The sequence below is a fragment of the Salmo salar genome, chromosome 11, assembly GCF_965601325.2.
Source record: "Salmo salar chromosome 11, fSalSal1, whole genome shotgun sequence".
Taxonomy (NCBI): domain Eukaryota; kingdom Metazoa; phylum Chordata; class Actinopteri; order Salmoniformes; family Salmonidae; genus Salmo; species Salmo salar.
The window spans coordinates 7,434,186-7,460,663 of NC_138301.1; the positions used below are offsets into that span (position 1 = coordinate 7,434,186).

The 26,478-nt window shown below is 43.3% G+C and overlaps 1 protein-coding gene across 1 annotated transcript in view; it reads right to left on the reverse strand.

Moving 5' to 3' along the window:
- Positions 1–26,478, reverse strand: part of LOC145858981 (SH3 and multiple ankyrin repeat domains protein 2) — an 84,174-nt gene that overhangs the window by 11,495 nt on the left and 46,201 nt on the right. The window contains exons 3-7 of the mRNA XM_082957688.1: positions 21,981–22,116; positions 21,686–21,766; positions 12,348–12,454; positions 12,097–12,220; positions 9,048–11,553 (exon numbers count right to left, since the gene is read on the reverse strand). Coding sequence (XP_082813814.1) covers positions 9,048–11,553; positions 12,097–12,220; positions 12,348–12,454; positions 21,686–21,766; positions 21,981–22,116 — 2,954 coding nt within the window. The remainder of the gene's footprint in view (positions 1–9,047; positions 11,554–12,096; positions 12,221–12,347; positions 12,455–21,685; positions 21,767–21,980; positions 22,117–26,478) is intronic.

Below are 26,478 nucleotides of genomic sequence, written 5' to 3' on the forward strand. Positions count from 1 at the left end.
AGATTACAACCTCTCACTTTCCATTATTTGAAAAATAAATAATCTCCAAAATACCGCTATTTTAAAAACAAGCCATAGAAAGCTGGTTGCAATTTCACTTTAATCCACCAGAAAAGACAGAACAAATATTAAAACAAATATTATGGTTAAACTCAAATATACTAATTGATAAAAAAATATAAAATTTAATGAAAAAAGACAACTGTATAATCTTTGTAAATTATATCATAAATAGGACTGGTGGAGTTATGTCACACATGCAGTTAGCAAAAATATATGGAAATGTCTGCTCTATCCAAAATTACATCCAACTGATTGCAGCATTACCGCAAAAATGGAGGAGGCAAGTGGAAGGGGGAGAAGGTAAGGACCTTGTCTGTCGACCTTGCAATGAAGACCAAAATTGGTTAAAGAAATTTGTGATAAATAAAAAAGTATCCGAGTTTAATTTAATGTGATTAGCATGAGGTTGTAAGTAATAAGAACATTTCCCAGGACATGGACAAATCTGATATCGGCAGAAAGCTTAAATTCCTTTTAATCCAACTGCACTGTCCAATTTACAGTAGCTATTACAGTGAAAGAATACCATGCTATTGTTTGAGGAGAGTGCACAATTTTGAACATGACAAATTAGGCACATTTGGGCAGTCTTGATACAACATTTGGAACAGAAATACAATGGTACTTTGGATCAGTCTAAAACTTTTCACATACACTGCTGCCATCTAGTGGCCAAAATCTAAATTGCACCTGGGCTGGCATAATACATTATGGCCTCTCTCTTGCATTTGAAAGATGGTACACATTTTTTTTATTTTTTTCTTGGTATTATATTTTACCAGATCTAATGCGTTATATTCTCCTACATTCCTTTAACATTTCCACAAACTTCAAAGTGTTTCCTTTCCAATGGTACCAAGAATATGCATATCCTTGCTTCAGGGCCTGAGCTACAGGCAGTTATATTTGGGTATGTCATTTTAGGTGAAAATTGAAAAATGGGCCAATCCTTAAAATGTTATTAAGGACCAAAAAAAATACATCTGAACCAAACAGGTTGCAAAATAGTTGGGAAGAGATTTTCAATGTACCGATTCCATGGCACATGGCTTATGAACTGATACACAAAACAACACTGGATTAAACACTTGAATTTTGTTCGTTTAAATTATTATACAAAATTCTTGCAACCAATAGAATGTCATATACATGGGGGATACAACCATAATACCTCTGCAGATTTTGCTGTGAAGAGAAAGAATCATTAGATCACCTGTTTTGGTACTGGCCATATGCTTCCTTTTGGTTGCAGGTTCAGGAATGGCTGAAGAATTACCTGGAGCTAACTCTGCAAATAGCACTGCTGGTTGATTTGAAAAGTCATAGTCAATCAATCAATAATATAATAATACTGAAAAAAATGTATCTTTACTTTACAATCTGTAGAAACTATGAAAATAGAAAGGTTTGTGAAACATCACAGCACAGTTGAAAAATATATGGCAATTAGAAATAAAAAATGGATGGTCTTCAGATGTATATGGGAGGGGTTGAGGGTAGCTGGAAGGTGGGACTAAAAACAAACAAAAAAAGATAAGTAATGTAAAATATATTGTGTCTGTATAATGTACATTGTATGTATAAGCTGGAAGTAGAAGGCTAAGTATTGTGGTGCTAAGTATTGCTGCACTGAAAGTAAAGGGTCTGAATAATTTTGCACGCCCAATTTTTCAGTTATTTATTTGTTAAAAAAGTTTGAAATATTCAATAAATTTCGTTCCACTTCATGATTGTGTCCCACTTGTTGTTGATTCTTCACAAAAAATTACAGTTTTATATCTTTATGTTTGAAGCCTGAAATGTGGCAAAAGGTCGAAAAGTTCAAGGGGGCCGAATACATTCGCAAGGCACTGTATATATATATTATATATATATACACACACACATATATATAAAAAAGTAAAAATAAAATCAATTTACAACTTCTACCTCCCTATATACACATTCAAGGATTTTCTTTATTTTTACTATTTTCTACATTGCCATACAACACTCCTTCCGTGGCCTCCAACTGCTTTTAAATGCAAGTAAAACTAAGTGCATGCTCTTCAACTGATTGCTGCCACACCCTCCCGCCCGACTAGCATCACTACTCTGGATGGTTCTGACTTAGAATATGTGGACAACTACAAATACCTAGCTGTCTGGTTAGACTGTAAACTCTCCTTCCAGACTCACATTAAGCATCTGCAATCCAAAATTAAATCTAGAATCGGCATCCTACTTCACAACAAAGGCTCCTTCACTCATGCTGCCAAACATACCCTCATAAAACTGACTACCCGACCGATCCTTGACTTCGGCGATGTAATTTACAAAATAGCCTCCAACACTCTACTCAGCAAACTGGATGTAGTCTATCACAGTGCTATCCGTTTTGTCACTAAAGCCCCATATACTACCCACCACTGCGACCTGTATGCTCTCGTTGGCTGGTTCTCACTACATATTCGTCGCCAAACCCACTGGCTCCAGGTCATCTATAAGTCGATGCTTGGTAAAGCCCCGCCTTATCTCAGCTCACTGGTCACCATAGCAACACCCACCCGTAGCACGTGCTCCAGCAGACCAATAAAATTTGATTTGATTCAATTTGATATTTCACTGGTTACCCCCAAAAGCCAACACTTCCTTTGGCCGCCTTTCCTTCCAGTTCTCTGCTGCCAATGACTCGAACGAATTGCAAAAATCACTGAAGCTGGAGTCTTTTATCTCCCTCTCTCACTTTAAGCATCAGCTGTCAGAGAAGCTTACCGATCACTGTACCTGTACACAGCCAATCTGTAAATAGCACACCCAACTACCTCATCCCCATATTGTTACTTATCCTCTTGCTCTTTTGCACCCCAGTATCTCTACTTGCACATCATCATCTGCACATCTATCACTCCAGTGTTAATGCTAAATTGTAATTATTTCGCCTCCATGGCCTATTTAGTGCCTTACCTCCCTACTCTTCTATATTTGCACACACTGTACATAGATTTTTCTATTGTGTTATTGACTGTACGTTTGTTTATGTGTAACACTGTGTTGTTGTTTTTGTCGCACTGCTTTGCTTTTTCTTGGCCAGGTCGCAGTTGTAAATGAGAACTTGTTCTCAACTGGCCTACCTGGTTAAATAAAGGTGTGGGGGGGAAAAAATAATAATAGTGAAGACTTCAAAACTATGAAGTAACACATATGAAATCATGTAGTAACCAAGAAAGTGTTAAACAAATCAAAATATATTCTAGATTTTAGATTCTTCAAAGTAGCCACCCTTTGCCTTGATACTTTGCACTCTCTTGGCATTCTCTCAACCAGCTTCATGAGGAATGCTTTTCCAACAATCTTGAAGGAGTTCCCACATATTCTGAGCACTTGTTGGCTGCTTTTCCTTCACTCCGTGTTCCAACTCATCCCAAACCATCTCAATTGGTTTGAGGTCGGGTAATTGTGGAGGCCAGGTCATCTGATGCAGCACCCCATCACTTTGCTTGGTCAAATAGCCCTTACACAGCCTGGAGGTGTGTTTTGGGTCATTGTCCTGTTGAAAAACAAATGATAGTCCCACTAAGCGCAAACCATATGGGATGGTGTATCGCTGCAGAATGCTGTGGTGGCCATGCTGGTTAAGTCTGCCTTGAACTCTAAATAAATCACAGACAGTGTCACCAGCAAAGCACCCCACACCATCACACCTACTCCTCCATGCTTTATGGTGGGAAATACACGTGGAGATCATCCGTTCACCTACTCTGCGTCTCACAAAGACACGGCAGCTGTAACCAAAAATCGCACATTTGGACTCATCAGACGAAAGGACAGATTTCCACCGGTCTTATGTCCATTGCTCGTGTTTCTTGGCCCAAGCAATATTCTTGACTGACCTTCTTAAAGTAATGATGGACTGTCATTTCTCTTTGCTTATTTGAGCTGTTCTTGCCATAATATGGACTTGGTCTTTTACCAAATAGGGCTATCTTCTAAAAACCACACCTACATTGTCACAACACAACTGATTGGCTCAAACGCATTAAGAAGGAAAGAAATTCCACAAATTAACTTTTAACAAGGCACATCTGTCAATTGAAATGCATTCCAGGTGACTACCTCATGAAGCTGGTTGATAGAATGCCAAGAGTGTCCAAAGCTGTCATCAAAGCAAAGGGTGGCTACTTTGAAGAATCTCAAATACAAAATATACTTTGATTTGTTTAACACTTTTTTGGTTACTACATGATTCCATATGTGTTATTTCATAGTTTTGATGTCTTCACTATTATTCTACAATGTAGAAAATAGTAAAAATAAAGAAAAACCCTTGAATGAGTGATGACTGGTGACTTTTGAATGACTTTTGACTGGTACTGTATATATACAGAAATATATATATATATGGGGGATTGGAAATGATGCAGACAATTACAGTGGTAGAAGCCACAGTAAGACTGCAATATTAAAGCTGATCTACCCTCTAAAAAAAACAAAAACACAAACACTGGAGAAGTTACTCACTAGGCAGGTGGATTGTTTTTTCCCCCCAACCAGGTAGCTATATAGGCCACACTCTCCCTTCTGGCTCTAACACATTCCATAGTCAAACACTGAGGACTCATTAATCTATTAGACCCAACAGTTCCCAGAAAGACCTCAAAGCTACAGGGAACCTTCTTGTATTATCTGTCAAAATAAAAACCTAACACACGCCAATAAATAAATTCAGCTTCTTGAATTGAAATGTATTTTAATGAAATTCTCATAGGGAACAGAAGAATATCTTGTTTCTCTCTAGGCAATTGTGCAGTCAACCTTTACCTGTTCTTGATTATGTGGATACTATTTATCAAAGTGCAGTTGCCTCTACTCTTAAACCTCTGGATGCCGTTTTTCTTAGTGCCCTTCATTTTATCACAGGAGACAGTTTTATTACTCATCACTGTATTCTTTACCAAAAAGTTATCTGGACCTCTTAAGTCACATGGACAAGAAAATGCTCATCCATAGGCTGCGCTCCTAGTGGCCGCAGACTTTAACGCAGGGAAACTTAAATCCATTTTACCTAATTTCTACAAGCATGTTACATATGCAACCAGAGGGAAAAAACCTCTAGACCACCTTTACTCTACACACAGAGACGCATACAAAGCTCTCCCTCGACCTCCATCTGGCAAATCTGACCATAACTCTATCCTCCTGATTCCTGCTTACAAGCAAAAACTAAAGCAGGAAGTACCAGTGACTCGCTCAATATGGAAGTGGTCAGATGATGCAGATGCTAAGCTACAGGACTGTTTTGCTAGCACAGACTGGAATATGTTCTGGGATTCTTCCGATGGCATTGAGGAGTACACCACATCAGTCACTGGCTTCATAAATAAGTGCATCGAGGACGTCGTTCCCACAGTGACCATACGTACAAACCCCAACCAGAGGCCATGGATTAAAGGCAACATCCCCACGAGCTAAAGGGTAGCGCTGCCACTTTCAAGGAGTGGGACTCTAACCCGGACACTTATAAGAAATCCCGATATCCCCTCCGACGAACAATCAAACAGTCAAAGCGTACAATACAGGACTAAGATTGAATACTACTACACCAGCTCCGATGCTCGTCGGATGTGGCAGGGCTTGCAAACTATTACAGACTACAAAGGGAAGGACAGCCGCGAGCTGCCCAGTAACGCGAGCCTACCAGACGAGCTAAATTACTTCTATAAGCATACATGAGAGCACCAGCTGTTCCGGACGACTGTGTGATCACGCACTCCGTAGCCAATGTGAGTAAGACCTTTACACAGTTTAACATTCACAAGGTCGCAGGGCCAGAAGGATTACCAAGACGTGTACTTTGAGCATGCGCTGACCAACTAGCAAGTGTCTTCACTGATATTTTCAACCTGTCCTTGACCGAGTCTGCAGACCAGCATTGTCCCTGTGCCCAAGAACACCGAGGTAACCTGCACTCACATCTGTAGCCATGAAGTGCTTTGAAAGGCTGATCATGGCTCACATCAAGAACGTTATCACAGAAACCCTAGACCCACTCTAATTTGCATACCACCCCAAAAGATCCACAGATGACGCAATCTCTATTGCACTCCATACTGCCCTTTCCCACCTGGATCCTGGACTTCCTGACAGGCCGCCCCCAGGTGGTAAAGGTAGGCAACAACACATCTGCCACACTGATCCTCAACACTGGGGCCCCTCAGGGGTGCGTGCTCCGTCCACCTCCTGTACTCCCTGTTCACCCATGACTGCATGGCCAAGCACGACTCCAACACCATCATTACGTTTGCTGACGACACAACAGTGATAGGCCTGATCACCAACAACGATGAGACAGCCTATAGGGAGGGGGTCAGAGACCTGGCAGTGTGGTGCCATGATAACAACCTCTCCCTCAACATGATCAAGACAAATGATATTTGATTTGACTGGAAATCCCTTTGTGGCAGGGGGAAGGGAAGCTTGATATGTGCAACAGGAAGGGGCAATTGAATGCAAGAAATTAAATTGTGAACATATTTCTAGCATTCAGTTTTCTACCACAAAACAAAAAATGTTTGGGTTAAGTGGGTTAAAATCTTCCTAGAAGTCGGAAAAACATGACGGTGGACAATGCTGATTTATATTATAAATCAGATGTATTGAATTTTCCATGTGGTTTATATTAAAGGGCACTTTATTTAATATAACATGATTTCAAAATTCAATATTGGTTCAAACATTCTACTTAAAATATCAAAGGGACTCAAAAGGCACTCTATTCCTGGAGCTACCTTATCTACTATATCTACTGATATGGTTTGCATTAGCCCAATGCTAGCAAAATTATATTTGTTGTGCGCTGTTATAGATGGTTTCAGCTGCAATACTAGCTAAGTCCTCTGAATTGTGCATTTAACGTTAGCCACAATGCTACACTAGCTATGTGCTAACTACAATGATAGCTATGGCTAACTATATCCACAATGCTAGCTAAGCCTCTGACATTATGCATATGCTATAGGTCATCCGTGCATTGTGTATGTTATGTTGGACCTCCATTAAGGGGCACTAGCCAAGTTATCAAATGGGCAGAAATACTGAGTTTTCAATGGTCTTATTGAGGAGGGAGCATAAACATGCTGTGCCAGCAGGAGCTCTGGCCATTGCCAATAAGGTTGATGCCATAGTTGATGTAATGGTGGCAGAAGGCTTAGTATAAACTAAAATTGTATTTGTCACATGCGCCGAACACAACAGGTCGTGAAATGTCGTGAAATGCTTACTTAAAAGCCCTTAACCAACAATGCAGTTCAAGAAAGAGTTAAAAAAATATTTACTAAATAAACTAAAGTGAAAAATTATAAAAAGTAACACAAGAAAATAACAATAACGAGGCTATATACAGGGGGTACCAAGTCAATGTGCAGGGGTACAGGTTAGTCGAGGTAGTTTGTACATGTAGGTATGGGTAAAGTGACTATGCATAGATAATAGACAGCGAGTAGCAACAGTGAAAAAACTAATGGAGGGGGAGGGAGGGAGGGGGGGGTCAGTGTAAATAGGTGGCCATTTTGATGGATTGTTCAGCAGTCTTATGGCTTGGGAGTAGAAGCTGTTAAGAAGCCTTTTGGATCTAGATTTGGTGCTCCGGTCCCGCTTGACGTGCGGTAGCAGAGAGAACAGTCTATGACTAGGGTGGCTGGAGTCTTTGACAATTTTTAGGGCCTTCCTCTGACACTGCCTGGTATAAAGGTCCTAGATGGCAGGAAGCTTGGCCCCAGTGATGTACTGGGCCGTACGCACTACCCTCTGTAGTGCCTTGGGGTCGTTTTGTCTTGGTGTGCTTGGACCATGATAGTTTGTTGGTGATGTGGACACCAAGGAACTTGAAGCTCTCAACCTGCTCGACAGCCCCGTCGATGAGAATGGCGGCGTGCTCGTCCTCCTTTTCCTGTAGTCCACAATCATCTCCTTCGTCTTGTTTACGTTGAGGGAGAGGTTGTTGTCCTGGCACCACACGGTCAGGTCTCTGACCTCCTCCCTATAGGCTGTCTCATCGTTGTGTCATCGGAAAATGTAATGATGATGTTGGAGTCGTACCTGGCCATGCATTCATGAGTGAACAGGGAGTACAGGAGGGGACTGAGCACGCACCCGTGAGGGGCCCCCATGTTGAGGATCAGCGTGGCGGATGTGCTGTTACCTACCTTTACCACCTGGGGTGGCCCGTCAGGAAGTCCATGATCCAGTTGCAGAAGGAGGTGTTTAGTCCCAGGGTCCTTAGCTTAGTGATGAACTTTGAGGGCACTATGGTGTTGAATGCTGAGCTGTAGTCAATGAATAGCATTCTCACATAGAATTTACAGCTGATTTAAGATGAAATATTTAACCCAGATACGGTCAACCATGTTACTTTAATTGGCACTTACTCTAGTATTTTTTTTTTCTTGAGATGGGGAACACCTTTTTTATGAAGTTGAACATGTACTCCTTATGACAGAATGTTAAAATTTAGAAATACAAATTTAATAAAAACGTTCTTTCTTTTTTACCAAATTACAGTACCCAAAAGGCACTCTATTGGTGGAATGACCCAGTAGCAGGTGTCTTGGGTATCCCCCCCAGCACTACACAGCTGATTCAAATAATCAAAGCTTGATGATGAGTTGGTTATTTCAATCAGCTGAGTAGTAACATCGAAGACCGATTTTGGAAAACCTTGGGCTAGAGTAGCACTTTAAAACGATGACAGTAGCTAGCTAGGCTTATGTTTCCAAATGACTATTGGTTGGTCTTAGCAACACATCAGCTCATTATCTCGCTGTTTTATAGGGAATAATTGATCAGCAAATGGATATATAAAAAGAGAAGATATAGACCATCTAATATTCTTAATGCCGTAGCTTGGCTCTTTGGAGATGGAGGGTAGGGGGTTTGTTTAAAGGTCAAAGGTGAGATGTGTCAGCGTAAATGTTAAAGGTCAAAGGTAAGGTAGATTTATGTGTTACCTAGTTCCAAAGCCGCCCCTGGCCCCTGTGGTGGGTGAGTCGAAGGAGTCCCCCTGTTTGGGCCGGTACATCTGTGATAAGATGGAGCTCAACTCATTGATAACTGTGGCCTTAGGGTCAGACGTGGGCGGGCTCCTTAGCTCCGGGGGCTCGCCCCACAGCTTGGACGACCGATGGGAGGGGGTCCTGGGGAGGTCCGGGGGGGACATGGACCCGGGTGGAGGAGGAGGGACAGGAGGGGGCACCCCGAAGGAGTCCAGGGATTCCTCCATGAGGACGTCGTGGTAAAGTGCAGTGTTCTTGTTGATGATGGGCTTGTTTTTGGGCTTGGGGGGAACGGGGGGTCGGTCATCGAGGTAAGCCTGGCCATCAGTATAGACCATGGAAGTGTTCTCCAGGGCGCTGTTGTACCCGCCCTCCGACGACAGTATAGAGATGCTGGAAACTGTGGAAATTGTGCTGGTAGTCTCCATATGGGGGTCTCCACTGCTGCGACTGTCTACCTCCTCGATGCCTGAGTCAGTGACACCTTGCTTAAAGCCACCGTCAGGGGTCGGAGGGGGATAGGAGGGTGGGGGCACGCAATTGGACATCCCGCTTCCCCGTCGGAACTGGCCGACAGGGGGTGGGCCGTGGGTGTAGTATGGGGGTGGATTTGGCCCCCTGTCCCCCATCCCGTTGCGTCTCTCTTGGTTCCGTTGCTTGAGCAACTCAGCGATGGCCGTTGCCTGGTCCTCAGGGATGTCGATGCTGTTGGCGAACTCCAGTGGCGGTGGCAAGGGCTCGGAGAAGACAAACTCCTCCACCTCCTCGATGTCCACCGAGGCCAGCGGGGGAGGGGGCATGCGGAAGGGCAGCTTGACTGGCTCGTCCACCGACCCCCCAGCCGTGATGCTCTTCCCCCGCGGCACAGGGGGCAGGGGCATGGTACTGTGGCTGTTGGTGGGGGGGTTTGGCTGGTTGGGGTCTCTCAGTTCACTGGGGATACTGTTGTCCTGGGCTGGTGTGTTCTCCTGCCCCCTGTCTTCCCCCTCTGGGCTGTTTTTGGTGTGCACCATCAGCAGCCCGGCATCCTGCTCCGCCTGCTGCCTCTCCTCCCTCACTCCATCCGACTTGTACTTCTGCTCCGTCATCTGCCTCCTCAGACCTACCCCTCTGCCTCGCCCCAGGGTTGTCGTGGAGGTAGCGAAGCTTGTCTCGGTGTTGGAGCGGAGCTTGGTATCGATGAAGAGGGGCTGATTGAGGCCAGGTTTGTGGGGGTTGGGAGGGAGGGACTGGGGGGCATCGCTCTTGGGGAGCGGTTGAGGTTGAGAAGGGGGTGGGGCTTGTGTCGCCATGGTTGTTTGTGTCTGCTCCTTCATGGCTCTGTCCCGGGCCGCCAGCGCCAGGGCGAGGGGCGAGTTAGGGTCCAGGGCCTTACCTGTGACGGGGTGCAGGTAGTCCCTTCCTCCGTTGGAGCTGTAGGTCTTGGGCGGAGTGGCCGGGAGACTGACGGGGCTGTCCAGGTTGGGGTACTGGCCGGTACGCGCGGTCAGGGGCTCCCTCACCACCTGGGTGGGCTCAGGGGTGTTGAAGTCTGTCACGTTACCCCCACGATCACCCCCTTCTTGCAGCAGGTTGGCGGCCGGCGGGGGAGCCATTATCCTCTGCAGGTGCTCGTCATTGCTGAACATCCCCTCATCGATAGACTTGGACTGGCGTAGGCACTGGGCCGGGTCTCCCAAGTCCTCATCCCCCATGTCGGTGGAGAGGAAGCCGGGCGAGTTCCTCCGCGCCTCCAGCCTCTTCTCCCGGTCCCTCACTGCCCCTGCGATGGCAGCCGCAAAGGGATTGTTGACAATGGGGTCTTCAGGCCTCAGCCCCCTGCCCCCTGCCCCGGGCGTTAAGGGTGGGTGTTCGGGCGTGGTGGGCTCGATCTCAATACTGCTGCCCTGGCTGCTCTTTCCACTGCTACTGGTGGACGGCTCCTTGACGATGATGGTGGGGATGGGAATGGACGAGAAGGTCCTCTCAGTGGGTGTGGTCGGCATGGAAATGGTGTCTGAGGGCGGGGCACAGCAGGTCTTCTCTGGGCTGTCCTCCACATTGGGCTGCTTGACCAGCATGCCCTTCCTCCTCGCCGGCTTGGCAGGCACGTACAGCGCCTTGTTGCCCACCTCCGAGTACGGGTTCTCGGGCACGGGTGCCCGTCCTCGGCTTCTACTATCGTACTGTTCTGAGCTCTGGCGGTGATAACCTCGCCTTAGTGTCCCTACATCTACCATGCGGTTGCCAAGGATAGTGGTGTTGGAACATTTTCCAGCAGAATTGAGGGTGAGGCCCGGTCGGGTGGTGCCTAAGCCCCTTGGCGTGGGGGAGATGGATGGAGAGTTGTAGGAGGAGGGGGGAGACGGGGGAGAGATGGCCGGGGGAGGAGGGATGTCCTCGGACGTGTCGGGCATGGAGAGGCTGCGGGTGAACTTGAGTGGGGGAGGGGTGAGGAGCGTCTTCTCCTCTTCTGTTATACCTGAGAGAGAGAAATAAAGTGAGAGAATGAGCGATAGAGAGAAAGAAAGAGAGATCTGTCAATTGTACATGTGTGATTCTATTTCATTTCATCTTTCTTATCGAGATACATTTTTTGGATAGTTCACTTAACTTTTTAAATTCTGTAATCAGTTTGAGAAAGTTGTCTATGGGTCAGGTGTGAGGATTGCCTTCTATGTTCCAAATATTACAAAGTATGCTCAAGCTACTGCATATACTGAAGTTACTAGCTACTGAAGCTAGTGCAGTCATAACACACAGACCTGCCTTTGGGCTACTATTGGCTCTGAGTGGCGTGATGAATTGGATGGAACATGGATAGAATTAGTTTCAATGAAATACTATTGCTTCATCATCGACTGTGGTTTCAGCGTATGGGTAATGGGTTATAATACTGTCGCCTCAGAGCACAATTTGGCAAGTGGATCACTCTAATTTGTTCACATCACATTTAATGAAGCCAGTTACTCTCTGGAAACGGTAATCATAGTAAAGTGGGGCCATACATTAGACACACACACACCTATGGACTTCTGTCTCCTCATGGTGCCACCCTTGGCAAGTATTCCCAGGAATGCCCCCCCTCTAGGACTGCCTGGCATGGTGGGTGGTAGCACTGCCACACCACCCTGGCGGTCGTACATGGACTGTAAACCAGAGTTGGGTAGGGTTAGAGTTTAACATGTCCACAACACACTAAGTATTGATCAATACCATGCTTTAGATAGAAACGTCTGCTAAATGGAATATATTATACTGTGTGGAGTAACTTACATTCATGTCAGTAGGCGTGACCAAACAGCGGCTGGAGGGGCGTGGCTTAATGGTGGCCACCTTCACGTCCACGGCATTCGGGGAAGGTGACACCTCGTCCACTTTATCTGCAAAACAAACCCCACCCCCTATGAGTGACAGGGTAAATAGGGCGGAACTTCTTTAATCCTAAAAATGTCATGGGCCAAATGCGTTCGCAAGCCAGTCATTTTCATGACCCCTTCCTCAGTTTCCAAACTTAATTGAGGCTGAAACAGAGAAAAAATAAACACAATAAAATAAAATAAAAAAACTTTGGGAAGAGGCCAGCCTTGGAAGCCGTGCAAGCCTTTAAACTTATATTATGTAATATTTAGTTGTATTTGTTTTTGGAAAGCCTCCATGCATTTGGGGATGTTACTGTACTTAGAGTGACTTGAAAACATATCCTCTTCTTCTGACCATCTACACACAGAGGGAAGAGAGTGGAATCAGCCACACACACACACACACACACACACACACACACACACACACACACACACACACACACACACACACACACACACACACACAACCATACGAACATACACATATATTCTGAAACTATGGGTGACTTGTTCTATCTGGCCATTTTCTGAGGCTTGATGTGTATAGATTCCGTTTCTGAAAAAAACACTCCAATTTCATCCATATCCCATGCAATCTGTTATGCCGTGTAGATCCTACTATATAACATTATTGCCAATCTGTTGCAAACTTTTCCAGTCATATGGGATTGAAGCCTACAGATTTATTATAATTCATGTAGCAGGATCAACAAAACAGATGGCATGAACTCCAGTTTTTACAGACCAGTTTTGAGATGTGAAAACCTCTTTTGGGGTGAACTATCCATTTAATAGTTCATGAGTTAGTGGAATAAACCAAAGTTCAACATTTCACCTATGTGACGATGCGTCTGACATAAGCAATGTTTGAAATACAATACCATGTTATCACGTTATTGAGTCTGATGTCCATTCAGTATGCACAGAGATTAGACTGGAATAAAATCATGCATTCTCATTGGTGCAAACAATTACATTCGATGACAAATCAACTTACTACATACTGTAAGTTGCAGTACTTGTTGTCAGGGTTGGGGTCAATTCCATTTAATTTCCAGTCAATTCCGGAAGTGCACTGATATTGCGAATTGGAATTTCGTTTACTTTTTGAATAGTCACAGTCGGTATTCACGTAATAATAAGGAATTCCCCTCGACCACAGCCACAAATTTGGGAAAACCAAAATTCTTTCCTATTGACCCCCATTGTAAAAGAGGCAACTTCGTTGTTGATTTTTTGTTATACAGAAATAACAGAACATGTTGAAAAGCTGTTGTTCAATGTACAGTACATGTAGCCAGGTCAAAAATCCCGACCTACGGTTCGCAATGCTCCCACGTAGGGAAATAAAGCCTACGAGAACAGCCCTGTGGCTTCAGTCTATTCGGTGTGGGAGAGCAGGAAATGTGGAGACGTGGTGTCCAAGTAGGCTACGTGTGCGGAAAACATTGAATCACAGGTAAGACATTTAACTTGTTTAGTACAGTCTGTTTGTAACTCCTTTGTAACGCCACCCACTACTTGTAGCTGTATAGTCCGTTTGTTTGTGTTGTTGATCTTGGCTAGCTTAATGATCCGGTTGGTAGCTAGCACTAACTCACTCAAGTGGCTGCTAGCATCGTCATGAAAAGGTGCATGACGGAAGTTTTTCTAACATGCTGACCACACCGCTCTTGTCGCGTGCGCGAGCGTTGCAAAATACATTTACACATACATGTTATTCAATCATTGCACCCACACCGCTCGCGTGCACCAACGAGCGTCTGCATTGCCAAGCGCTAAAATAGAAGTCAGTTCTATTTGTGATGCTGAACGCGACGCAAGTCCTGCATCTCCCATCTCCTCATTGGTTTATAGAAGCATATACCCACGTGCCATCTCCTCATTGGTTATACCCACGTGGGTGATTGAAAGATGAACTGAGGTCGGTGGGTCGGTTGTGGTAATACACCTTATTATGAAAGTTAGATGCGAACCGTCATATAAAGTCCAAAGAAGAAAAAGCCTGGAAGGAGGAGAGATGACTAAAAACGACACGATTGGCCGTTTTATGTGTGGATTAATTGTCGGAGTAGAGGACCTTGTGCATTTCAGGTAAAATAACAACTCAGCGTTTATATCCCAGGACAAATTAGCAAGCAACAGCAAGCTAGCTAAATAGGACAAATTAGCTAGCAACTGCAATCTAGCTAGCTAAATTGCCATAAATGTTTAATGCTTTTAGACCTGTCTCCAAATTAATATAATTGGTTCAGTGTTGGTTTTGATATTTCAACCTGCGTGTCGTGATCGCGTTTGGTGTGGGGGCACAAAATCAATTTGCGCACAACGGCGCACGCGGACGTTTGGGCATGGTGTAAGTAGTGAGAACGCTACAGAGCAGGCAATGTTGAAAAGTAATCTTCAGACATGTTGTACTTTTCTTAAATGTAGTTTTGGAATTAACTAAAACAAGCAGACAACAACAAAATTGGTTTGAAATGGGATAACCTAGGTATCCACAGGTTGTTTTCCCCACAGTCGGACAGGATCGCTACGTTCTATTTAATACCGACTGGGTTTATTGACCGGAATTTGAGTGGAACTGACCCCAACCCTGCTTGGTGTACTGACTTTATCATGCAAATATTACCAGACAATGACATACTGAGTAGGTATCTTTCTCAGGAGGAAAACACATTTGTAAATGAAACAAACCACTTTGTAAATATAATTCAAAAAGATTGTTAATACAGTCAATAAAACCAAGCCATACAAGTCAGTGATTTGTGGGTTAGTGCTCAAGTCATCCATCCAACATACTGTACTTTGTGTGAAACATGCCTACGTAACTTACCACCTTTCTTTTTCCTTAGTGTTGCTTGGGAGGGATAGAGAAAGAGTGCTCTGTATTTGATATGTGTATTTGACCCGGGTCTGATGAAAAGTACACTACATGGCCAAAAAGTATGTGGACACCACTTCAAATGAGTGGATTTGGCTATTTCAGCCAAACCCGTTGCTGACAGGTGTATAAAATCGAGCACACAAACATTTGCAGTAGAATGCCATCTTTCCAACAAGTCAGTTCGTCAAATTTCTGCCTTGCTAGAGCTGCCCCGGTCAACTGTAAGTGCTGTTATTGTGAAGTGGAAATGTCTAGGAGCAACAACAGCTTAGCCACAAAGTGGTAGGCCATACAAGCTCACAGAACGGGACTACTGAATGCTGAAGCGCGTAGCGTGTAAAAATTGACTGTCCTCTGTTGGGGGTTACCCTGGGGGTCGGGTGTGGGGCTACACCAATGCCATGATTACTGTATATATGTGATAACCTTTGTATACTTGCAATGCGCAATGATGGAAAAGTACTGGGTAATGGAGATGTACTGCTTTAGTTCTTAGGCTGAGAACTGCCTGCACCCGCTGAGTCACACAGCCTCAAGGCCGAGATAGTAGTGAGAAACCACAGTCTAGACATGTTTTTCTCATCTTAGATACTTTGTATCTAATCCAATGCAACAATGTTATGGTATGATTGACGGTAGGTTGTCCACACCAACTAGTATAAGGAGGGTTGTCTCGTGTTTCGCCACACAGATCTTTACTATAGACTACTGAGGTATTCTGTATGTGAATCTCTGTCTGCAATTGCATTTCGTTACTCGAGTTTTATACCAAGGTTCCTGTGTCTGTGTCATCTATCTGGAAGACTGATTGTTGAAGGAAACTTACATCACCCCATGCAAAGGACCACCCAACACCTCGCTTGCAACACTCACTACCGAGTTCCAAACTGCCTCTGGATGCAACGTCAGCACAATAACTGTTCGTCGGGCGCTTCATGAAATGGGTTTCCATGGCCGAGCAGCCACACACAAGTCTAAGATCACCATGCGCAATGCCAAGTGTCAGTTGGAGTGGTGTAAAGCCCGCCGCCATTGGACTCTGGAGCAGTGGAACGCGTTTTCTGGAGTGTTGAATCACACTTCACCACCTAGCAGTCCGATGGACAAATCTGGGTTAAGTGGATGCCAGGAGAACGCTACCTACCCAAAAGCATAGTGCAAACTGTAAAGTTTGGTGGAGGAGGAATAATGGTCTGGGGCTGTTTCATGGTTCGGGTTAGGCCCCTTAGTTCCAGTAAAGGGAAATCTTAACGCTACTGCATACAATGACATTGTACACGATTCTGTGCTTCCAACTTTGTGGCAACAGTTTAGGGAAGGCCCTTTCCTGTTTCAGCATGACAATGCCCCTGTGCACAAAGCGAGGTCCATACAGAAATGGTTTGTCAAGATCAGTGTGAAAGAACTTGATTGGCCTGCACAGAGCCCTGACCTCAACACCATCAAACACCTTGGGGATGAATTGGAATGCCGACTGTGAGCCAGGCCTAATCGACCAACACCAGTGCCTGACCTCACTAATGCTCTTGTGGCTGAATGGAAGCAAGTCCCCACAGCAATGTTCCAACATCTAGAGGAAAGCCTTCCCAGAAGGGGGGACCAACTCCATATTAATACCCATGATTTTGGAATGAGATGTTTGACGAGCAGGAGTCCACATACTTTTTGTAAATGTATAAGCATGAAAAGCAAAATACCAAATTTGTAATGAGCAGCCATAGAGATAGAACTTTATGACATTTTCTATCCGATACAGCAAAGAAAAGACGATATTAAAATAGCAATGAACAGCAAAATTAGGAGTAGAATTCATGCATGTGTCAACTGAGATTAGGGACATACTGTACAAGTGACACTTTCAGTTCAGAAAAATCTCCCTCTCTCTCTTCACGTCTCCTCTTCTCTCTATCTCTATTCCCAGCCTCTCCCCTCTCCCTTCATTTATCTTCTCCCTCTATCACAATCTCTCTCTTCCTTTCCTCCCACTGTGGTCGTTCAGCAGTGCTATTGATGTATTAAGTGTTTCTCCTGTTTCCTACCTTGCACACAGTGTTAATTTCATCAACAATAACTATGATGAAAAACACTTGTCAACTACCTATTTTTCCTGACAAAAACTATGACAATAACGAGACAAGAGGCCCTGGAAAAAAACTATAACAAGTTACTTTTCATTTTAGCCAATGAAAATGTGACGAGACCAGAATTCCACGTGAGACTAATGGACATTTCATTTCACATGAATTTCGTTTTTATCTGTTTTGTCCAATCTTAAGCATACATGCATCCATAATATTTCATGCAATCCTCTCATTGACAGAATTGACATCTTTCAGTTGGTCGGTCCGATTGAGCTGATCTGCCTGGCTATCCCAGTCAATCTTTTCAACTGATGAGAAGCCAGGACACTTGACTTGTACAGTGAGGGAAAAAAGTATTTGATCCCCTGCTGATTTTGTATGTTTGCCCACTGACAAAGAAATGATCAGTCTATCATTTTAATGGTAGGTTTATTTGAACAGTGAGAGACAGAATAACAACAAAAAATGCAGAACAACACATGTCAAAAATGTTATAAATTGATTTGCATTTCAATGAGGGAAATAAGTATTTGACCCCCTCTCAATCAGAAAGATTTCTGGCTCCCAGGTATCTTTTATACAGGTAACGAGCTGAGATTAGGAGCACACTCTTAAAGGGAGTGCTCCTAATCTCAGCTTGTTACCTGTATAAAAGACACCTGTCCACAGAAGCAATCAATCGATCAGATTCCAAACTCTCTACCATGGCCAAGACCAAAGAGCTCTCCAAGGATGTCAGGGACAAGATTGTAGACCTACACAAGGCTGGAATGGGCTACAAGACCATCGCCAAGCAGCTTGGTGAGAAGGTGACAACAGTTGGTGCGATTATTCGCAAATGGAAGAAACACAAAAGAACTGTCAATCTCCCTCGGCCTGGGGCTCCATGCAAGATCTCACCTCGTGGAGTTGCTATGATCATGAGAACGGTGAGGAATCAGCCCAGAACTACACGGGAGGATCTTGTCAATGATCTCAAGGCAGCTGGGAGCATAGTCACCAACAAAACAATTGGTAACACACTACGCCGTGAAGGACTGAAATCCTGCAGCGCCCACAAGGTCCCCCTGCTCAAGAAAGCACATATACATGCCCGTCTGAAGTTTGCCAATGAACATCTGAATGATTCAGAGGACAACTGGGTGGTCAGATGAGACCAAAATGGAGCTCTTTGGCATCAACTCAACTCGCCGTGTTTGGAGGAGGAGGAATGCTGCTTATGACCCCAAGAACACCATCCCCACCGTCAAACATGGAGGTGGAAACATTATGCTTTGGGGGTGTTTTTCTGCTAAGGGGACAGGACAACTTCACCGCATCAAAGGGACGATGGACAGGGCCATGTACCGTCAAATCTTGGGTGAGAACCTCCTTCCCTTACCCAGGGCATTGAAAATGGGTCGTGGATGGGTATTCCAGCATGACAATGACCCAAAACACACGGCCAAGGCAACAAAGGAGTGGCTCAAGAAGAAGCACATTAAGGTCCTGGAGTGGCCTAGCCATTCTCGTTTTTCTGGATTTTTTTGTTGTTATTCTGTCTCTCACTGTTCAAATAAACCTACCATTAAAATTATAGACTGATCATTTCTTTGTCAGTGGGCAAACGTACAAAATCAGCAGGGGATCAAATACTTTTTTCCCTCACTGTAACTACCCTCAACTAGAAACAATGTTTACTCTCTCTCTTACTTTCATGTAGGCTATTTTTGCTTTGATCACATCAGAAGCTCTATTTTCCCATGTGCACTGTTATTCATTCATCTGCGCTGCAGCTCTTACGCCACGTTCCCCAAATGCAAGTTGCGTTTTTTTCCTAAGGGAAAAACTAATGCTATATGTTGAATATTAGGAGTACAGTAATACTTCTGTCACTTTTGTAAATCTCAAATTCTCCCCTTTTCAAGGAAACTGCTGTTATTTACCCCCTGGAGAAAAAATCTGAGATGTAAATTGTTTAACCTGCAGCCAAGGCTTTATGGTCTATATCAAGGGGGGGCAAAGTACTGCCTGCCGGGCGCTTCAATCTGGCCCACGAGACATAATATATATATATATATATAAAAAACATACACATATATTACCCCTTTTTTCTCCCCAATTGGTAGTTACAGTCTTGTCCTATCGCTGCAACTCCCGTACGGACTCAGGAGAGGCGAAGGTTGAGAGATGTGCGTCCTCCAAAACACGATCTAGCCAAGCCGCACTGCTTCTTGACAATGCCCACTTAACCCGGAAGCCAACTGCACCAATGTGTCGGAGGAAACACCATACACCTGGCGACTGTGTCAGTATGCATGTGCCCGGCCAGCCACAGGAGTCGCTAGAGCGCGATGGGACAAGGAAATCTCAGCCTGCCAAACTCTCTCCTAAACCAGACGACGCTGGGCCAATTGTGCACCACCTCATGGGTCTCCCAGTCACGGCCAGCTGTGACACAGCCTGGGATCGAACCTGGGTCTGTAGTGACACCTTAAGCACTTTGATGCAGGCCTTAGATCGCTGCGCCACTCAGCAGGCCCCTGCAAATTGATTTTAACAAACAATTTGCCCCGCCTCCGTTGAATTTCAAAATCCCGATGTGGCCCTCGAGCAAAAGGTTTGCCCACCCCTGGTCTATATGGTTAATTATGAATGGCATTGATTACAATCTGCCACAATATCAATGTTGCCAGCTAAGGTATACAAGTGGATAGTAGATCTAGTTGGACAAGACTATCTGAATGTGCACATGATGGAAGTCAACCCCAGGCTAGGGTGGGGGGTTATAAATGACATCCTGTTTCTTTGTTCTGTGGAGAAAAGCTGAGGACAGGGGAGACTGAACATCTACCATCTACCTCCCAGCAGAACATCTACGATTTGTCCTTTTCAAATAAATCTATTTCTCTCCCCCTGACTTGCTTTGGGATTTGTGTTATAACATCAACTGCTAACAGTACCATCTAAAATTCAGTGAAATATATTTTCCATAACAAAAAATATTGTATTTTCAGCTGTTTGAAGCTGGTGTACAAAGCCGAAAGTAAAAGATGCAAAAACTAAACTTAAAGAACAGGAAGCATAGAAATAGCCAACTTATTACATATCTACTGCTTCTTAGACTTGCTTTCAAAGCGAATGACAGATATTTAAACTCAAATTTCTATATGAATTTGGTCCGGTAACCCAAAGTTACATATTGCAGCTTTAATAGAAAAAAACTACACTGAAATTGTCCCGAATTGAATTAAAACTAACGAAGGATGACATGACTAAAATATGACTGAGAGTAAAACTACATCTTAAAATAGCGACCAAAATGAACACCACAAGTTTCATCCCCATTGACCCTCTCTCTGTTTCTCACTCTCCCTGTCTTTCCTCCCGGTCTTCTCTCTCTCTTCTCTCTCCCTGGTTCCCTCCCATTTTCCCTCTCTGTTTCTCACTTTCTCCCTATTCCTTGTATTTGAGCTCTCTCTTCTCTCTGCCTCTCTCCTCCTCCTCCTCCTCTTCTTTCTGTTTCTCTTTCCACTAGCTGAGTTAGCAGGGTGGTGCTATAGTGTAGCGTGCATCCCTAGCTGCCCACCAGTTCCTCCTCCTCTCACCAGTGTTCTAAAGCAACCCGTCTCAGAAGCGATGACTGTTCCCTCTGTCAGAACACATTAGCATCACACTGCGCTCCCATTCAACACATGGGCCCTCAAATGAGATCTTAGCCCACCACACATACACCCATACACACGCAGATATACGCTCTCACACAGACAGACACACACAACCGTGTCTGTGTTTCTAACTCAAAGACGCTAATGCAACTCTAATGCCATCTTTACAACTAGCCAGATACTCGTTTCCATGGTAGTTAAGCAACAAAAAAAAAGATCTGTGGAGGTATTTTCACAAACGACCGCTCCTCATGCAATGACGCAGCAAATCACTGTGAGAAATCCGTAATGAATAATAGCAAAAATATGACAATCTAAAATAATACATGGTTAACATAATTAACAGCATGTTTTGGTTTGAACCAATGGGCTTGACAATACAGCTTAGCTTCACAGGTTCAAAAGATGAATAAAATGTCAATGAATCAGCATGTTGAATATGTTACATGGGATTGGCACACCAGTATGCTACATACTGTATGTTCAGCACCACTCCTTACCTTTACTGACTTCCACTAATGGCAGATAAATAACAAACCAATAGGGACAGAAGGGAAAGATCGAAAAGAGGGCGTGGTTAAAGAGGCTCGTCTCAGTGACTCCTTTGTGAGAGCCTATCAGATTGCTCCTTTACCTAGTTCTTCCAATTCAGAGGTCATAGACTTGGAGCGCATAGACAGGGCTGTGGTGGGGGCTCTCTTTGGCGGTGGGGGGGCTAAGACAAAGAGAGAGATGGAGAGCGATAAAGAGAGAGAGAGGCAGAGACAGAAAAATTAATTAGGAATTTGGCCTTTATTGGCACATTTCAACACCCAAAATCCATTTAGCGTTTTCACATGAGTATTGGTTGTTGGGGCAGCATTGTGCTGCTACTGAGGTGGTGCGTACCTTTTTCTAGCATAGCATAAAGTGGTGTAGGGCTGTAGTACCTTTTTTGCGTGCGGTGTCCTCAGGGTCCATATTCCTGCTGACCGTTACCACTTTGATGATGAGGCTGTTCCCTGCATGACGGATCATGTTGACCACCTGCCTGTGGCCCACCTTCACCACATTCTCCTGGTTGACCTAACAACACACACAACACACACTCTTACAATACACATATTTATATATCTGTGCTCTAACACACACACACACGCATGCACACACACACACAAACACACAAATACAACAGTATAACACAATACTACACAATTTGGTCCAGTATCCATGGAAACCTAATCCATTCAGACATTCCAGATCAGAATGTGTGTGAGTGAAACCATGGCAACAGTAATCACAGGCACCACGTTCACTTGTAATGCCAGAGCACAGACCCCATGTGATACTAACACACACAGAGAGAGCGATAGAGTGAGAAAAATAGGTATTTAGGGAATTTGATACATTGTATCAGAAAGACAACCAAGTTGTTCCTCACATATATTTTTACAAGAGAAACTGTTGAATTATTCAACATTTTAAGAAATGGGGATCACACAATACTAAAACTGGAATGACCGTCTCAGTAACGGTTGCACAAAAATAACTATGTCAAACCCCCCCAAACATTGGAATGAGCGCCTGCCTCTAACGGGGCTTGGTGTGGGCTGGCTTGTGTAGGGCTGATAAGGGCTAGCCTGTGTTTGGCTATTCTAGGCTAACCCGTGTCAGGCTGGTGTGAGCTTGGTGCGGGATAACCAACATTGGGTTTGGTGTGGGCTAGCCTGTGTTGGGTTTATGTGGGCTAGCCTGTGTTGGACTGGTGTAGGCTAACCCATGTTGGGTTTACATGGGATTGGTGTGGGCTAGCCTGTGTAGGAATTGTTGTGGGCTAGCAGGTGTTGAGTTGGTGTGGGCTTGGTGTGCGCTACTGTGCTTTTTTACCTTGTCAGCTCGGGGATTCGATCCAGCAACCTTTCGGTTACTGGCCCAATGCCTCTTGCAACAGCTGCATAGTGCGGATCCCTGCCTATATAACGTTTGAGGGAGTTCGTCCCTTTTAACTTCCCCATGGTATTGTGCTATATTCTGTTGAAAACAAGTTTAACTTAAGAAGACCACGAATGGGGATTTTATTGCTCAATCTAATTAATGCAGAATTTTCTTTTTTTTGTAGGCCTAATCCACTGACGTCAGTTCAACATCTAGTTTTGATTTACATTTGGTTAAGTTGTCAACTAACGTGAATTCAATGTCAAATCAACCAAATAATTCACCATGTCATTGGAGTTCGGTTAAAAGTTGGGTGAAAAAAAGACTAAATCCCCTTACGTTCATGCCTTTTTGCAAATTCAATCAATTTTCCATGTTGATTCAATATCATCACATTTGAATTTTTTGGTTGGAATGACATGTAAATAATGCTGATTCAACCAGTTTTTGCCCAGTGGGAATGGACACATGCTCTAACTCGCACACCTTTGATAGACTTAACACCTGCAAATTATTGCGATATTATAGTGACACCAACAAAAATGTAAACAATATATAGACCTGTAGCAAATGCATCATACAACATACATTTTTCACATGCAAATACAATAGCACTTTCGGTAGTACTCGGTAGCATGCCATTCCGAGTGCAGCATTTATTTTTCAACTCGAAGCAATGAGTTCAATCAGTCCTTAATGACAACAAATTCATGAACAACAGAATAGGCTAATAAGTCCTCCGTTGTGGGGTTATGCTCAGGTAAAACAATTTGGTTAATCTATATTTCCATGTCCTCTTATTGAATATCAAGGGGTATTATTATTGGAATGACTGAAAATCTAACATACTCTGTTTCTTTATGTAAAGATATAGCCTAATCGTATTATTATCTGTAGTAGAAAACAATGGGTTATGAGATGCCAACATAACCAACCCATAAAGTAAAATGCAACACCATTTATGGCCAGCTATGTAAACTCTAACATTGATTTATCCTGCAACAGATGTACTTCAATTGGTAATATTCATTATTGTCTTCTTCTAATGCCTCTTAAGCAGGTTGACATTTATTGGAGTCTTGCCCTTGCGGCAGAACTGAGCGATTTCCACTAGATGGGCCAGCTGCAAAGTAAAAATGGGCTATATTGTAACAATTAATGAAAACAAAAATGTGTTTTTTTTACTAATTTTTAAGGTTAGCGTTAGGCATTAGGCTTAGGAGTGTGGTTAAGGTTAGGGCTAAGGTTAAAAATGAGATTTTATGACATTGTGGATGTGCCAGCTAGGGACCACTCTGCAGAACTGCCTCCAGAACAAGTTTCATGACGAAAAACGCGAACCTGCGCCTCTTAGGGGGAAGAAGTATAAAAGTAACTGGAAGTAATTTGATTACGTTACTGAGCTTTGGTAATTCAAAAGTTATGTTACTGATTACATTTTTGGACAGGCAACTAGTAACTGTAACGGATTACATTTAGAAACTAACCTACCCAACCCTGGGTACCAGTTTGAGTTTTTCCAACAACATCTTAACTAGCGTTGAACGGCGGGATCCTGGTTACTAGCTATGGTCACTAGCTGGCACATCCACAATGTCATAAAATCTGATTTTAACCTAACCTTAACACTAACTTTAACCACACTTCTAAGCCACTTCATCTCATATGTATATATTGTATTCTATTCTATTCTACTGTATCTTAGTCTATGCCGCTCCGACATTGCTCATCCAAATATTTACATATTCTTAATTCCTTTCCTTTACTTTGGATTTGTGTGTATTGTGTGTATTGTTGTGAAATTGTTAGACATTACTTGTTAGATATTACTGCACTGTTGGAGCTAGAAACACAAGCATTCCGCTACACCCACAATAACATCTGCTAAACACGTGTATGTGACCAATAAAGTCACTCCCTTTTCCCGGGATAACTGTGAGTACTGGTACGTTTATAATAAATTATTGATACAAACAGCATGGTGAGAAATGGAACTGTTAAATTAGGCTATATGTGATGTCTAAATCTGGTTTCTGCATGACGAATCAACGCTCAAGGTGGGGACAGACAGCTCATCTCAGTATGGAGCGTAGTTCACAATGCATGTAGATTTAGAGTATTCATATCATCCGGTAGGCCTACATTTGATGCAGCATAGCATATGCTACAGTAATATAAAGACAGAATGCGTGTCTAATTTCATCATCGCCATCTGGCTTTCGGGGGTCACCTTGTTTTTTAATTGTAAAGATTATACTTTTTTTAATTGTAGCTGCAGAGTTTTAAAACAGCCTATCACTCGAATATCATTGCACTCTCGCAGTCTTTCTCTCTCTCCATCAACTCCATTCAAATTGCATCCAAACTAGATAATCCTGTTCTAGAGTTATATATAGCCCTATCTATAGATGTCCTACCTTACCTCCTTTCAGTTAATACAATCTATGCGGTATTAGCCTTATATTTAGCTAATTGTTGATGGGTTATGCATAATATGCTTCTAATTTATAGCCTCTGTCTCTTGCGCAATACGCAAGCACCTGTGCTCCGCTGGCCTCTCCTTAAAAATTTTTCCTTAGCTCTTGGAGTCCCATGCAGGAAAAGCTAGACTAGAACTGGACAGGATGTTTTTAGCATTTCTTATACTAATAGAGTATTCAAAAAGGGGCGCAATCTCTTTTTTGCTGAATGTTAAATACAGCAGCCAGTAGAACTCACGGGAAGTTTGAAAGAGGAGCAAACGGCGATGGCGGTAGACTATAGCAGTTATTTATTCAGACCCATAACCATTAAATCTTTGTGAAGAGAAGTGAAAGCCTTCTGCATATAATTCTAGTCATATATTATTCAAGAATGTCATTAGAATTAAGAAGATAAGGACAGAACTTACTGGAGGTAGACTAATAACATTAGGGGAAAAATTATGAAAGGTATATACAGTGGTTCTTCCTTTAAAAGTTTTGAGCTTATGCCGTGGCCGTTAGTGATAGATGGTGGCATTCTGTCATTGCACCATACTACCACAAGGGGGAGTTAGAGCGCTGATTTATCTATAGTCTAAACTATGGCACAAATTGACTGTTCGTAAAATTCACAGCTGTGCCATATAGATTGCAAAATAGTTGGGAAGAGATTTTCGATGTACCGATTCCATGGCACATGGTTTATGAATTGACATGCAATTTTCCGTTCCTCTTGAAAGCCCTAATATTAAAAACAGTCAAATGCATTCTCTCCGTCGCCCACACACACTTTAAACATTTGGATAATAAATAATTTAAAGCATATTGAAGATAGAAGCCTCTTAATGAGTTCCGAGAGCCAACGATTATTATTATTATTATTAACCCTACATTAAAATTTTATAAAAGCCCCTTAGATATTCTCACAGACCCGAAATAAATCCTATTCAAAATGAATAATCAGATGTGTGTTGAAAGCTTGATTTGGTTTTACTTACAAAAGTTGAAGTCGGAAGTTTACATGCACCTTAGCCAAATACATTTAAACTCA